The 15,426-nt window shown below is 29.3% G+C and overlaps 3 protein-coding genes across 4 annotated transcripts; all 3 read left to right on the forward strand.

Annotated features, from left to right (window-relative positions):
* Positions 1–179: 179 nt before the first annotated feature.
* Positions 180–2,675, forward strand: LOC107165398 (gustatory receptor for sugar taste 43a-like). Of its 2 annotated transcripts, XM_015513606.2 has the most exons (4): positions 180–1,380; positions 2,168–2,236; positions 2,308–2,397; positions 2,535–2,675. In XM_015513606.2, exons 1-4 carry the CDS (start codon positions 424–426, stop codon positions 2,595–2,597), a joined length of 1,179 nt encoding a protein of 392 aa, XP_015369092.2. In that variant the 5' UTR covers positions 180–423; the 3' UTR covers positions 2,598–2,675. The 2 variants fall into 2 exon arrangements, with proteins under 2 accessions (XP_015369092.2, XP_089084444.1); XM_089228318.1 differs by lacking the exon at positions 2,535–2,675 and having other exon boundaries at positions 2,308–2,519.
* A 2,779-nt stretch (positions 2,676–5,454) lies between these two features.
* LOC107165400 (uncharacterized) lies at positions 5,455–10,926 on the forward strand. Its single transcript, XM_015513610.2, has 4 exons — positions 5,455–6,383; positions 8,137–8,205; positions 8,278–8,367; positions 9,119–10,926. Exons 1-4 carry the CDS (start codon positions 5,478–5,480, stop codon positions 9,170–9,172), a joined length of 1,119 nt encoding a protein of 372 aa, XP_015369096.2. The 5' UTR covers positions 5,455–5,477; the 3' UTR covers positions 9,173–10,926.
* An 874-nt stretch (positions 10,927–11,800) lies between these two features.
* On the forward strand, positions 11,801–15,415 carry LOC149055437 (uncharacterized). The gene is made up of 4 exons (XM_089229368.1): positions 11,801–12,548; positions 13,252–13,320; positions 14,356–14,445; positions 15,118–15,415. The coding sequence occupies exons 1-4, from the start codon at positions 11,823–11,825 to the stop codon at positions 15,166–15,168; spliced, it is 936 nt and encodes a 311-aa protein (XP_089085494.1). The 5' UTR covers positions 11,801–11,822; the 3' UTR covers positions 15,169–15,415.
* Positions 15,416–15,426: the final 11 nt, after the last annotated feature.

The following is a 15,426-nucleotide window of genomic DNA, read 5'->3' on the forward strand; positions in this document are numbered from 1 at the left end:
GAGGGTGTATATATATATATATATATATTATACTTATATAGTTATATATATATATATATATATATATAATTATTGAAATATCATTAAGTAAATACACATAAAGTTATATTTATCACAAGTTATTAAATCTAGATATTAAGATGTAAATATTATACCGTGAAATTTGATTCTATTTTTTTTTTATAATATCGTTTGTCTTTTATGATTTACTAATGTAGGTACTAGGTAGCTATAAGCCGGTAAAATAAACATAATAATATAATAGGTAAATAAAGTTGTTTATGCATTTATGATATACCTTGACGTCTTACACACACATTTAGTTAATATGTTCAGAAATAATATACACAATATTATAATATAGCCTTGAAAATCATCCAAAAAATAGTATGGGTGGCTTTAAAAAAAAAATACTGGTAGTTAATGATGTTTCACTCACTATCGAAATGGTCAGTTTTTATCTTTGATATTTTTAGTGTTATATCTGTTGTTCACAACAAATGGCAAAAAATTTACTCAATGCTGTTAATTATGTCTTGTGTATATGTTTTTTACACTACACCTCAAATCGTATGTATATTGGAAGGCAACTGTGACGGCTCACTATCAACGTTTATAAAAGGGTTGTTTGCCAGGTTGGTGGCTTTGACCTGTATGATATCAAGATGTGTGATTTTTTTGAAGGGCAAAACTCAACTGATAATGTACAAACAGAATATAGACGATTTTCATGTATTTACACCAATGACATCTTCTGAAACAGATAAGTTGAAAAAAATATCATCTCGGGTCGTACTGAGTTGCATATTACTAACCATACCTGTTAATGTGTGCAGATTGTGGATTTTATATGACGTAGCAAAACAAACCGTTCCATTTGTTGCTTTAGTATATGTACAAAACTTCAGCATGTATTGCATAGAAGCTCATTTTACTGTATTGTGTTACATTGTTTATCAAAAGATCGTTGGGATCAATAACGATTTAATGGCACTCAAGATCAATACGATCGTGCGTAACAAATACCCGTTCGTGTCATTAACTGGTGAGAAATACGGAAAAACCAACAGCACTATTGAATACAACAGAGAAGTTTTTCATTCTCTGATTGCCGGCTATCCAATGATTGATGTTTTGGAAATCCTAAAAGCCAAACACAAATTAGTTAGCCAAGCTGTAAAGAACTTAAACAACACGTTTGGAATTCATTTGGGATTGTCATTATGCGCATTGTGTCTGTACGCCTTATTCGACGTATATTATCACTTGCAAGCAGTGTGGAAACACTCGAAGTATAAGATTCTTGTATATGGCTGGATTTTACAATACTTCGTTAGATTTTTACTTATCACTGTCCTAGCCCATTTAACAACCAAACAGGTAATTTTAAATATGCATGTACAATTAAACCTCGATAACTCGAACCTCTATAAGACGCGCGAATTTTCGGTAACTCGAACGAATGCCTTGGTCCCTGCCTTATAATACGTCAATATATGATATGTGTGTACTTCTGTAAGTCGAATTTTCGATAACTCGAATTTTTTTTATCCCAACCGTTTTGAGTTATCGAGGTTCCACTGTATCTATCATATATTAAAGTACCTATATTCTATCTTGTGTTTTGTGTTTACAATCTGCCAAAATTACGTTCAAGACAGCAAACGAGTACATTTGTGAAATTTTATTAGGTTAATTTTTATGGTTACATAATTAAAACGAGAATATTTTATTAAACTTATTTTTAATCAAATTTGGTAGGATTTTTCAATAATCTATGTAACACTGAACATTTTGGTAACAAATACTATATTGATATGATGATAAATGAAAATCTTTAAGAAAAAAATTATCTATATAAAGAATAATATGTGCACACTATAGTTATTCTGTGTAAAACTCTGTGGTACTATAAATACACATAATTTAGAAAATTATTGAAAACATCGTACCTCTACTTTTTAACGTATAATTCTAATATTATTATCTATTCCCCTTCTGTAAAAATAGTTAACCAACATTGTTAAAATATTTTTTTCAGTTTTAAAAATAAATAAATGTTTTAATAATTTTGGATAGTAGCTCGTGCTTGAAATAGTATAATAAGATATTATAAACCAACGTATCACATATTTGTAATTATTATAATTGAAAATGTTTGTTTCAGGCACTCAAATCGAAAATACTTATAACGGATATAGACAATCGTTATTTAGATAATAATACTAAGGAAGAGGTAAATCTGTTTTTACAAATGATGATATTTATCTAATAGCATTTAAAATTATTTACCTAATTCACTTTCAGTTACAAATTTTCCTCAATCAAATTTCCAGTTGTACAATTGAATTTACAGCTTGCGATTTCTTCACTTTAAACACTCATCTGATCACATCTGTAAGTTGGCCATACGACCATACGACTAAATTGTATGACAAAAACATTTTAAAATCATTATTTATAATAAAAACTAATTTGTTCCACTCAGAATGGAAATATTTTAGTTTATTTTGAATAGTATGTTTTGTTTGTAGGCAATTGCAGCTGGCACAACATATCTCGTCATTTTATTACAATTTAATTCATCAAACAATTAAAAAATATACCACTTAATAATACTTGAACTATAATTTGTGAAGTATTTTATTTTATTTTTAAACAGAAATTTATTTGAGTAAATTAAATTAAAAATTATTATAATTATAAATTATAATTATTAAATTATACAATAAATTTTATATTTCCATGTATATTAACAAATTTAGTTTAATTTACCTATATACATTATTTTATAATATATAATCATATGTCTACATTAAAATATATTATATATCTATATTATTTTAAATTTTATTGTTATACTATTTGGCATTTCTCCAGATTATAGAAAAGCAAAGAATCCACCACTTAGCTCACATCGTTGCTGATAATTAAAAAAAAACATAAAAACTATCGAATGCACTGTTTACATGTAACAAAAAATAAATAAAAATAAAAATAGACAGAATTAATGAAAAGTATCGAAAAAATCAGCAAATAGCTAAAAAATACACAATAAACAAAAATTTCAAGAATTGCAAAATAAAATGTTTAAAATTGAATTCATTAGTATTTAATGTAAATTTTGTATAAATGTTTTCATGATGTAGGTACCTACAGTAAACTAAAAATATTGCATTTTTCTACTAATTTACAGCCCTATATAGTAATAAAAATAATATGCCTATCTATATTATTATATCTACGTAAATGTAAAAAAAAAAATGTATGTGGGGACACATGGACACTGTACTAATTTTGGTCACCATCAGTTATCACTTATCACTACAATTTGACGTCAACATTATGCTATATTAAAACATAATATAGCTGACGATATGTGGGTAGACCATCCCACACACATCCCGTATGGACAGTGATGGGTATAATATTGAAATAACTTCAATGTATAATAATAATGTTTACGAACTATCATTGAATAACCGAATAAAAAAATTTTAAAAACAAAATCGTTTGAAAATGTATTTTTAGTACAAATATTGAATTAATATGTGTGTACGTGTATGTGTTTAAAATACGAGATGTGACTAATAATCCGAATTCGTTTCTAGGGCCTCCTCAAATAGTAAGCCTAGCTGACACCATGAAAAAAATTAATTATTGTAAAATGTACACGCGTAACGCGTTTGTACACCAATCTACCAAATTTGTTAGAAAATAGTGTTAATAATGATGTGAAAGTTATTTAATTTGTATAATATTATTCTATATATAGGAACCACGATACATCAACTACCATACTCCGATACTCGTATCATTAATTATGATGTGACATAATAGGATTTTATTCAAACGCATAATATCGAGATTTGAACTAACAAAAATAAATAATAAATTGTATTCGATATTTTACACACTACTTTTAATCTTTATGTTTAAGTTTAACATCATTTTTTCACCGCAATACAAAATTAACGCTGAAAGATTCTTTATGTGATGGGTAGATATGGTAAAACACGATTGCGTACGTTCGTTATCGGCGATACATTTTTAATAACCTATACGATTCCGTATGATTGTACCTGATTTTTAACTACACGATTGCGTGCAAGTTTTAGACGTTGTTGCCAATTTTCATACCGGTATATATGCCACATATATATGACCAGAGTTGAGATTTTACAATATTTGCATATTTCTTATGAGATTTCTTAAAAAATAGCAGAGTAAGCTAAAAATGTGTTTCATGATAGAAAGAACTCAAATTAAAAATTTTACTATGGATTTTTTTTGGATTTTTACCTGTTTTTGAATCAAAATCAATCTTATTTTATGAAATTATATTTATTTTTTTGTCAATCAAATTATCATGTACTTAAAGTACCACAAATGGACCTGAAAGCTTTTATAGGACTTATAATGGACAATTTCACATTTCTCATCCTCCAACACATGTTGTTATTCAAATATTGAAAGACCAGATCAATATTATACAATCGGTAAATAATGGGATAATAAAGAAAATGGCAAAAAAGACTTAAATAGAATTCAAAATACAATGAAGGATTATGACGAGTATAAAATCCATAAGAAATGTAATTCAATATTTAAAATTAGTAACCTATAAGAAATTTAAATTTAAGCATTTTTAAAAAATGTATTTAGGATTATTTTATTAAAATAATAATTTATGATTTTATTTATTTATTAATAAATTTTTGATTGATTAGTTAGCCTCATTTTATTTATTATTTATTTTATATACGATGAAATTAGCAAATTTGACAACGTTGCATACAATTTCATACGGCAATCGTGTTTATTTATTATTTTTTAGAGTTACTATTAATCCATCAACAAACGTACGCAATCGTGTTCTACCCAGTAGATAGGACCTAGTAGGTCCGACCTACACTAGGTAATAATAAACCATTGAAAATTAATTAAGAATAAAACTTTGATCAAAAACACCACTCAATCTCCAGTATTATATATACACAATATATAGAGGAAAATAGGAACAGTTAAATTGTTTCATTTATCATAATATACGATGGTATTTTCGTAAATTAGAAATTAACAAATCATGTTAATATCATTGTAATTCGTGCTTCGTAGGTATGCAATTAAATAACAATCGACTTGAAATATTTTGTAATACTGTCCAAAACAATTTTTGAAAAGCTCGGGACGAGGCATATATACAAAGACACTCAAGGGACTTATTTTATATTGAAGAGTACTTAACCGTTGTCAATATTATCATGGCGTAACCTATATAATTACGTCATGAGCTACTTCGCAAACATGTCGAAACGTCCGTTGACTGTTCCGTGACTCGTGAGGTATACGGTATAGTCCGGGCGACGAGACTGCACGTCTCGATCAGCGGGTAGGTACATTGTCTCGCGGCAAACCGCCCAAATATTTACGATCGTCTGTGGCCACGCACACGTAAATTTTTGGCACGGCAGACGATGTTCAACACGTCCGCCGCCGGGCGCCGGCACAGACACGTGCTCGATGCGTTGTTCTCGTTTGTGGTGATCGCGGTGTGCCTGTTCAACATCGCGCTGTCGCCGTACTGCATATGCGCGATGGAGTCGTGTCACGAGCACGAGTGGACGGCCGTGATGGTGCGCGTCAAAACCGTGATACCTCAGACCGTTGCTGTCGGGTGCCTGGTGACTCGGGTGAAGACCATATTGCACACCGTGAACGGCGAGTTCCGCGAGTACGAGCACAAGACACGCGTGTACGACTCGTGTTTTCCGGACCCGGGCGGCCGCGGCTTCGCTTTCGTCGCGTTCATAGTGTTCGCGTACGCCGTCACCGTACTGCCGATAAGCGTGTACCGCCCGTACCTAATCCACCGGGAAGTCCGCGACCACACCGTCACCGCGTTCTTCGTAATCTTGTACTTGCAAAACCTGTGCACGTGTTCGATGGAAATCCACTACGTGGCGCGCTGTTTCACGCTGTATCTGCGGTTCTGCCGGATCAACGAGGACGTGTTCGCGCTCAAGTTTGCAACGGTCACCGTCAACCGGTACCCGCCCGTGTTGCTGCTGTCTGCCGACTACGAGCGCCGCCGCGGCCGATGTACGACATCCGGGACGCTTCCCACGGCCGGCGACGTCGAGGTGCTCCGGATGAGGCACCAGTGTGTCCGGGACGCGGTCGGTGACCTGAACGACTTGTACGGCGTCCAGCTGCTGCTGTCCCTGTGCGCCCTGTGCATGTTAACAGTGATCGACACCTACAGCGAGATGTTCGAGATGTACACTCTGGCCAGGTCACGGGTGTTTCTTTACGTGTGGCTGACGCATTATTCCTTCAGACTGTGCGCGATCGTGTTGACGACGCATTTCACGATGAAACAGGTGTTCTCATGGGTTTCGCGTCTGCCTAATAGTTTTAAACTGCACGTTCGTATACTACACGGTGATTCTGACATCCATGACGCTCACCCTCAATTTTTTCTTTTAATAATGAGTTTGTATAAATTCTGATTTTAAAATTTTCGAATATACCTACTCAAAGATTATATTTTCAAATTCTCGGGAATATCTGTACTATATATTGAAGGAGTGCAAGTGATGACGATGATGTGCAAGCAACAGATGTGCGGCTGATCATAAAACCGGACTAAAATGGAGAAGTCGTAATTATTGGTCCGTTGACAAAAAAAAAAAAAAGTGATCAGATAAACACAGTTACTTAAATTTGTTTTCAGATATCCCGGAATATTATTATTGTTAATTAATAATAATTATTATTAACTTATCATGTTTTAATTTTGTTTAAATCTTAAATAAAACTGTGGCACAATCATCGGTAGTGTTGCGTGTGCAAAAACAAATATAGCTAATAATTATCAACTATTACATGTGAGAAAACAATATTTTTAATTTTAATAAGACATATCGACCGTTTTTCGTTTTTATTAGTAGGTGAGGGTCCCAGCCTGGGAATTTTCACATGGGCCTCTTACTTTTAAGTTGTGCCACTGAAATAAAACACGTCTAATGGGAAATAATTGTTATAAAAGCAATATTTTTGTTGCTATTTACTATACTATATATTCTTAGAGAATATTATTGTCATTATATCTTAACGATGTTAACTCCAAATCCAGGTTTTATGAATTCTGTGCCTCCACTGTCAAGCAAGATCATGCAAGGTTTCAAGTTCTGTCGGAGTTATGTGCATATTTGATATGATGTCTATACGTATTAGATAGGTGCCAAATATTTTTTTTTCTGAATATAATTTTGTAGTGATCAGATTCACCGATGGTTTTGCACTCAAATCGCTTACATTTTTCAGATAATATTATTTACTTAATAATCGATATCTACAGAAGTGGGCATAGACATTTAGCATATTTTTTATTAGAAATTGTAATATTAAAATGATAAATATTCATTAGTCATAATTTAGGGCCCGGATTTATATGCAATAAAAATTTATAAAATATACAGATTCAAATCATAAATATACAAAATCATTTCTTTGACAAATTAATAAGCTATTATACAATTTTGAGTAAAAATATTGCACACTTTAAATGTATGTACCTATAAAATAGATTATTAAAAAAAAATATGCAAAATACAATATTTTGATGACACGTATAGTAATAATAATACATATAATACTGTTATATAATGTAGTCGTGTAATTATAAAATTACCACTAGAAAATCCAATATTTTTCGTTATTCGTCAATAACTATTACGAGATATCGATGTACATTATCGTTATTTATGGTTATTTACGAGCAAAATTAAGTATTTGTACCTACATACAGTCATACAGACGTAAATATGACTATTTTAAAGAACAAAGATAGAATTATAATGATTATAATATTATAATAATTTTAGAATATGCAACATTTATGAAACTATCAATAAATATGCAATAAATATGCATTTTCCTTCAAATATACAAAATTGTGCAAAAACAAATTTAACTATAGAATCTACACATTATAAAACGTTGACATTTACAATCAAAATTATTCTATAGGTGAATTGAAGGAGAATATGCATTTGCATATAAATCTGGGCCCTAGTCATAAGCATAACATATTTCATATTATATTATACACTCACTACTTTTATGCTTTAGGCGTATAGAACAAAATCGATAGTATCTGACACAAACAATCGAATTTTAGACATCAGCACAAAGGAAGAAGTAAACAAAAAACTTGTTTAAAATCGAATACCGACTAAACTTTTTTAAATGTGTTTATTTATGAATTTACAGTTGCACTTATTTTCCAATCAAATATTACGTCGTTCAATGGAATTCACAACCTGCGATGTTTTCACATTAAACGCTCACTTCATTACTTCTGTAAGTCAACATAACAGTGTATTGTTTTTAAATTTGTATTCAATTTGTATAAATTTGTATTTTTTTATGGTAAATAGTAAAAATAAAAATATTACAACCATAGACGCTCAGAATGAGGGGGGAAAGCTAGGACATTTGCTTCCCTAGATTTTCGTTATTTTTTTTAAATTGAGGAAATGCAAAGAAAATTGGAGACATTTTTACTCATGGACTTGAATCACGATACTTTTGTATGATCTGATTATTCTCTTTTTTAGTAAATTATGAAATTTTTGGAATTTAATTTACTGTAGAGGTTTTGACCAAATAAAATTCATAGCCTTTTAATCTAACCTCACAAACAAAAAATAAATAAATAGATTGGGGTAACTCCGCAAAGAAATTTTACTTCAAAAAATTAACTTTTTTTGACATATTTTATATTTTAACATCTAGATCGCTATTCACATCAATTTTCAAGCCCAGTTTGTAAATCCGCGTGACATTATTTCCTCTAAAATTCAAAATGGCATAAAATTAGCACATCAAACACAACTCTTTCCTAGTAAATATTGATGTTTTGGAAATATTTTTCTTTATGCAAAAATCAAAAACATATAAATTACATATTATCTAAATGGCAATCAACAGGTCTTCCTAACCCTTAAAAAAAAATTAACTTTTACAAAATTTTTGCCATTTTTAATATTATATCTATATTGTACCTACTGTGAAAATATATTTTAAATATTTATTATTATTTTATTTTTAGACTATTTTTGCAGTTATAACATATTTCATTGTGTTGTTTCAATATGTTCGCTAAATGAAAGAAAATGGAAAAATAGAGACAAATGAATACCATACGTAAATTAGAAATATAGTTATTTTAGTATAATAAATATGTTTTGTATTTTTTTTTCTTATCATAGCTTTCATAATATTTTAGCTTAATGATAAGACATTTAGATATACTATTAAAATTTAAGTTGAGGAATATTATGTTGTATAGATATGCAAATGGATGATAATTTCCATCAAAAGTTTATCATTTCCGTTTCCAATTTTTATTTTTTTTTTTATTTAATTATTAATTAAGGCAGTCCTAGCTAGAATACCTATCTAAGTCTACTGATGTATACACATTTTTGCAATTTTTTTTTTTAACAATTTTTTTTTCAAACATAATTGCGATATAATAATTAATATTAAATATTAAGTAGAGTAGGTTTAATTTTCTGGCATGATGCGATCGATATTGCGGTAATTTATTAGTGGTAGCTGTCATTTTCTGCGGTCGTGGGGTCTTCCTCTATTGAGACGACGGATTTTCGGAGGGCTTTTGTGTAAGTTGTAGTGAACAGGACCATTTGAGTTCGTAAGTGAGTGAAAGAATCTGTTTGCTTTATGGTTTATGTGCGCATCGATAGTAGGGATTTTCAAGTCCTTATGCAAGGCTTTGTTGCGTACAAACCAGAGAGCATCTGTTATTATGCGGAGTATTTTGTTTTGATAAATTTGAATTTTGTTTAAGTGGCTTTTAGCACAACTGCCTCATATAGGACATGCGTATAAAATTTAAGGTCTCAGTACTTGCTTATATATAATAAGTGAACATTTTTTACTAACAGTTGATTTCCTATTTAAAATTGGAAAGAGAACCCCTAGTCGTTGGTATGCTTGCTGGAGTTTGGCCGATAATAGGTGAGGTCACCAGTTAAGTTTCTTATCAAGTATAACGCCTAAGTATTTAACCGACGATTTCCATTCTATTGGCTCGTTGTCGAACTTAACTGGTTGAGGTGTTTGTGTTCTACGTAGGGAAAAAATACTGTTTGGCTTTTTGAAGGGTTTATGTTGATTCTTCATTTTTGGCACCACAATGAAATTGTATTGAGATGTTCTTGGAGTGCGGTTGTAATTACCTGAGTATCCGAAGATACTCAGTAGATGGTGGTATCGTCAGCAAATAGGGCGATGTTTGTGTCCGCAGTTTATGGAATGTCTGAGATGTAAAAGTTAAACAGAATAGGTCCTAGTTTAGATCCCTGAGGAAGTCCAGCTTGAATAGGTTTGCTAGATGATTGCGTTACGTTTATTCTGACAACAAAGCTTCTATCATTGAGAAAGGATTTTAGTATGTGCAGAATATATTTTGGTATGTTTGCGCATTTTAGTTTATAGAAAAGGCCATCGTGCCAGGCACGATCAAACGCTTTTGCGATGTCCAAAAAAACTGCACCTGTGTGTTACTTTTTTTCAAAACCGTTACTAATTGTTTCTATGAGACGAAGTAGTTGCTGAGCTGTAGAATGGTGTGACTTGAACCCAAATTGAAATTTTGGTATCGCTTCAATTGAATTAAGATATTCTAAAAGACGACTTTTTATATAAATACTATTAAAAACTATTGTACATAAAATGTATTTAAAATACTTATATTTCTTATTACTATAAAATATTGAAAAACAGTATAGATTAATATACATTTTAACAATATATTTTATACATTTTAACATTATATTTTATAAAATGTATAAAATATATCTTTAAATTTATTTTTATAAGGATAATTAAACTTTCGATACTATATTTTGTAAAACGTGTATTCTAAAATTAAAAAAAAAAGTTTAAAAAATTATAATTTATAGGATTTATTTTATTTGTATTATTTGTATACATTTCTTATTATTGCTTAATAATAATAATGTTATTTTTACAATATAAAAATAATCTTTTTAAAATGTATCATACATTCATACCTATGCTTATTTTAAAAATATTTAATATGTTAAATACACCTCCTGTATACTAGCATTATTTAGTTTATAAATAGGTATTATTTTGGTGTAAACGGGTGTTATTAAAAAAGGGCAAGATATATTCTTTTGTGGAAACTAGTATTGGTAAAAACACAGTTTTGGCAGAAACGTGTAGATAACGTCACACTACAAATTACTTGACTTGTATATTTTACATTTTTATGTGATAATAATGATTGTTTGAGAATTTATGAATAAATAATAATCATACTATCATTAAACAATTTTTAAATTATTAAATATTATGTACTTTTTAAACGGAACACAAATTTGAAGTAGTAAAAAATAATAGAATAATAAATTCATAAAAAATAATGATATATCTTAGTTGTTGTTATATTTTTCTATCAAAACTGACAACTGCTCGTCACTTTATTCGCAGTCCATCGATAGGTTTTAAATAAATATTCAATTTTTATAAACTCATTTGACACCATAACATAACATTGTATTTAAGTGATAATGACGATAATGTGTTATTTTAATACGTGTTATGACAATATTGGAGTAGTGATTTCCATAATGTCAGTGTTTTCGTGTTTCTATAGTTGTATAGAGTCTGCAAAATTTATGTGTAAACTATATAATAATTGTAATACGTCAAAGTCCACGATTATGGTATCTATGTTTCCTCGAGTAGTTTCCATCGTATGTATGCTATCTAAAGTAACGTATACGTACAAAAATTTATATGCGACCTTAAAGTACGAAGAGCACATCAAAAGGTACGAACTGTACTATCCGCTGGCGGATTTCGATAAAGCAAATTTTCGCATTTTCGTTATTGTCATAGTATCTCTAAATATTAGTATTATACTACCAGCTAATGTCATTAGAATTTATTTGCTTTATGGTGAATTCCAAGATAATGCAATGGTTGTGTTTTTTTCAATTATGTATATACAGAATGCGTGCTTATGTATTACCGAACTGCAGTTTATTGCTTATTGTTTTGGATTATATCAAAAATATCGATCCATCAACGACGACATGGCCGTTTTGAAGTCCAGAACGATCGTCGCAAACAGATACCCAGCAGTATTAACCTCGGAAAAATATAACAACATTCGTGATAGAACAGATTTTAACGATGATTCCTATCAACGAATCAAAGGTTGTCAATTGGTCAATAATATCGAATCACTTAAGATGAGACACCGATTTGTCAGCGACTCAGTTAGTGACCTGAACGATATATACAAATTTCAATTGGGATTGTCTTTATTCATTTTACTAGCAATGGCATTGTTTGATATTTACGATGTTGTGATGACTAGATTAAACATATTCAAAATTGATTGGTTCCTAAATGTATGGTTGCTCCAGTATGCATTTAGATTTTGTACGATTGTGCTGACAACACATGCCACTACAAAACAGGTAATTTTGAATATTAACCTCTATCCACTCATATTATTAAATCTGTTTTATTACGAGATTTAATAATATGATATAAAATTATATAATAATCTAGATATTATCATTATTTTGGTTGAGCATTTACATTATAATTTGCTATTTTTATTATGTTATAGTAAAATATACTTATACGAATTTCACTTTTTACTAAAATACTTAATTAACAGACTACATGCAGAAAAATAAATTTAAAAACCTACGGAATTATGCAAAATAAAATACCATCTTTCAATTATTTGAATAATAAAACAAATTTGAATCCTACTAAACTATTTTCGAGTTGATTACACTTAAGTATGCAAATCATATAAAATCCAAGCTCTGGCAGTAATATATATAAATTATATATATATATAATATATCTAATCATATATATTTATCATAAATAAAGTCATATATATTTTGTAATTATTATCACTAATTGTAATGGATATAGACGTAGTTAGTTGTGTAAAGGTATTACACAACATATAATAAATTAATAACACATATTAAAATAAACTAATATGAATTTAGAGACGATTAATTTACTTGTATTATAATACAGTCCCTATTGATAATTATTAATTAGATTACATTTCCATCTATTTTTTGATACATCTTCTAGGTATATCTACTTATTTTATTTTAGATTAAACGCTTCCTATAATCTTTTTTTTTCAAGGCAAACAAATCAAAAACGATTTTAACTGACATAAATAATAAGCATACAGACCACAACACAAAAGAAGAGGTTAGTATTGACAATGGCAGTTTTAAGTGTGTGTGGGGCGGGGTGATTTCTCAGACTAACTTTCCTATCTAGTTAAGTCATTTTCATACATTTATGAAAATTATTAATGTTATGTTATAAAAGTTTAAGAATGTATTTAAGAAGTAAAACGTAAAATATACTCAAGAGCCTAGACATACGGTATTTAGCAAATGTGTTTGTGCTATTTATTACATTCACCTCACCTTCATTCTTGCAGTATTGACAAAACCCATACTGAGTATAGTCGCATAACTCGTCCAGTTCATCTCGGCCATCGGCGACCATTATGATTTCGTAAAATCAAAAAACTATAGTGTATTGAAAAAAAAACGATCGTAATTTGAAATGTAATACTAACTGAAATGTTAATATAAAATAGAATTTAAACATTTCATAATATCCAACTTAGAAGCTAAGCTAATATTTATCATGACAATTAATAAACATTAAATGTATTGATTATCTCACCACGATATATATGATTTACTAAATAGTAAATATCAAGTATTACAAAAATACGTTAGGATAATACTAACGTATAACAAATTATTAATTAATGGCTTTTATTAATTTAAAATGAATTGATAATTAAAAGTTGATAATTTTCATATTATATTGTTGCGAGTGGCTACACTGATTTTAAATCATTTTTTCGATAACCAATTTCCTGTAATGTTAACCGAGGCCCGAGATGTACTTTACTGTTTTTACTGGATGAGTTATAATAGAGTTTGTTGCTTATTGTTGTGCGCTCATAAAGGCGGATTTCCAGTTTCCACGCATATGCCGTGTGCACGTCAAATGTTCAACCATGTCCAACAATATGGTAACTTGGTAACCTAACCCAACCAACCAATCACGGCAAAGGATTTTTGCGGACGCGTGTGGTAGAAACTCGCCTAGATTTAATAATATACTTATTTTAACCATGGTCAAAGGTTTTATACAACCATAATGCATACCGTTGTAATATCGACAACCGTGCTTGTAACAAATAATTTTAAATTTTTTTAGTTACAGTTGTTTTTGAAGGAATTATCTAGTCGTTCAGTGGACTTTTCGATTTACGATTTGTTCATAATAAACACAAGAATAATTACTTCTGTAAGTTTAATGTTTATATATATATATATATACATAGCCATTAATTATATACAAATGAATAATTTTTCTTTTTTTATATTAGTTTAGATTATTTAAACTTTGCTATACTTTTTCAACTTATAGAAGATGTTTTTACAACGTTCTCGAAAGTCGAAATTGTAATTCATAAGTCTGATACCTATTTTATATACGGAAGATGTTGTCTTAATCTTATTGCAAATAAAAGCAAATCATATTACGACAACAACTAACTATCTAAAGTTTTCAATATTATTCCCTGTTTGATTTTATACATAAATTTAAAATGTATCCTTAAAATCATTGTTATAACGAGTCTTTAATCTTTATAATGATACATATTAAAATTTTCTTTTAAAACGACCTATCATGGTCCTAAAGTCATAGTATTAAATAGGTACCTATATGTATATTAATTGAAACTATTATAATATTATGCCTATACGATTTAAATGTTATTATAATAATTTATAAAAAATTTCACTCAATTCCTCAATTTAGTTTTAACACATTGTGTGTTTGATTTTGGTACATTGGAAATATCGATACATAAATAGATTATTTTATAACTTATAATTTATATTGTTTATTACTTATTATGCGAACAATTATTTAAGAATCTAATACTTCTATCTAATATTTTAATTTTTTCAGACCATAGTCGTGGCTACAACGTATCTCGTTATATTCTTGCAGTTTCTTTAGATACCTAACAAAACAAATTAAACTTAAGCAATATTACCGTTTAAGAATAAAGATTATTTAAAACTTTAAGAACAAATTAAATTAGATATGTATGTCATTATTTTATTATTATTTACGTATAATTTATTAATAAACATAAATAAAGTGTTAATGTTTTAAAACTGTAATTTTAAATTATCCACAAATGTAAAAAAAACACTTGTGTAATCTCTAGATATTTTTTAAGTATCTACGATTTCTGATTATTTTTGAGGGACA

The sequence above is a fragment of the Diuraphis noxia genome, unplaced genomic scaffold (genome assembly GCF_037042655.1).
Source record: "Diuraphis noxia isolate RWA-SAM2 unplaced genomic scaffold, SU_Dnox_SAM2 contig0005, whole genome shotgun sequence".
Lineage (NCBI taxonomy): Eukaryota > Metazoa > Arthropoda > Insecta > Hemiptera > Aphididae > Diuraphis > Diuraphis noxia.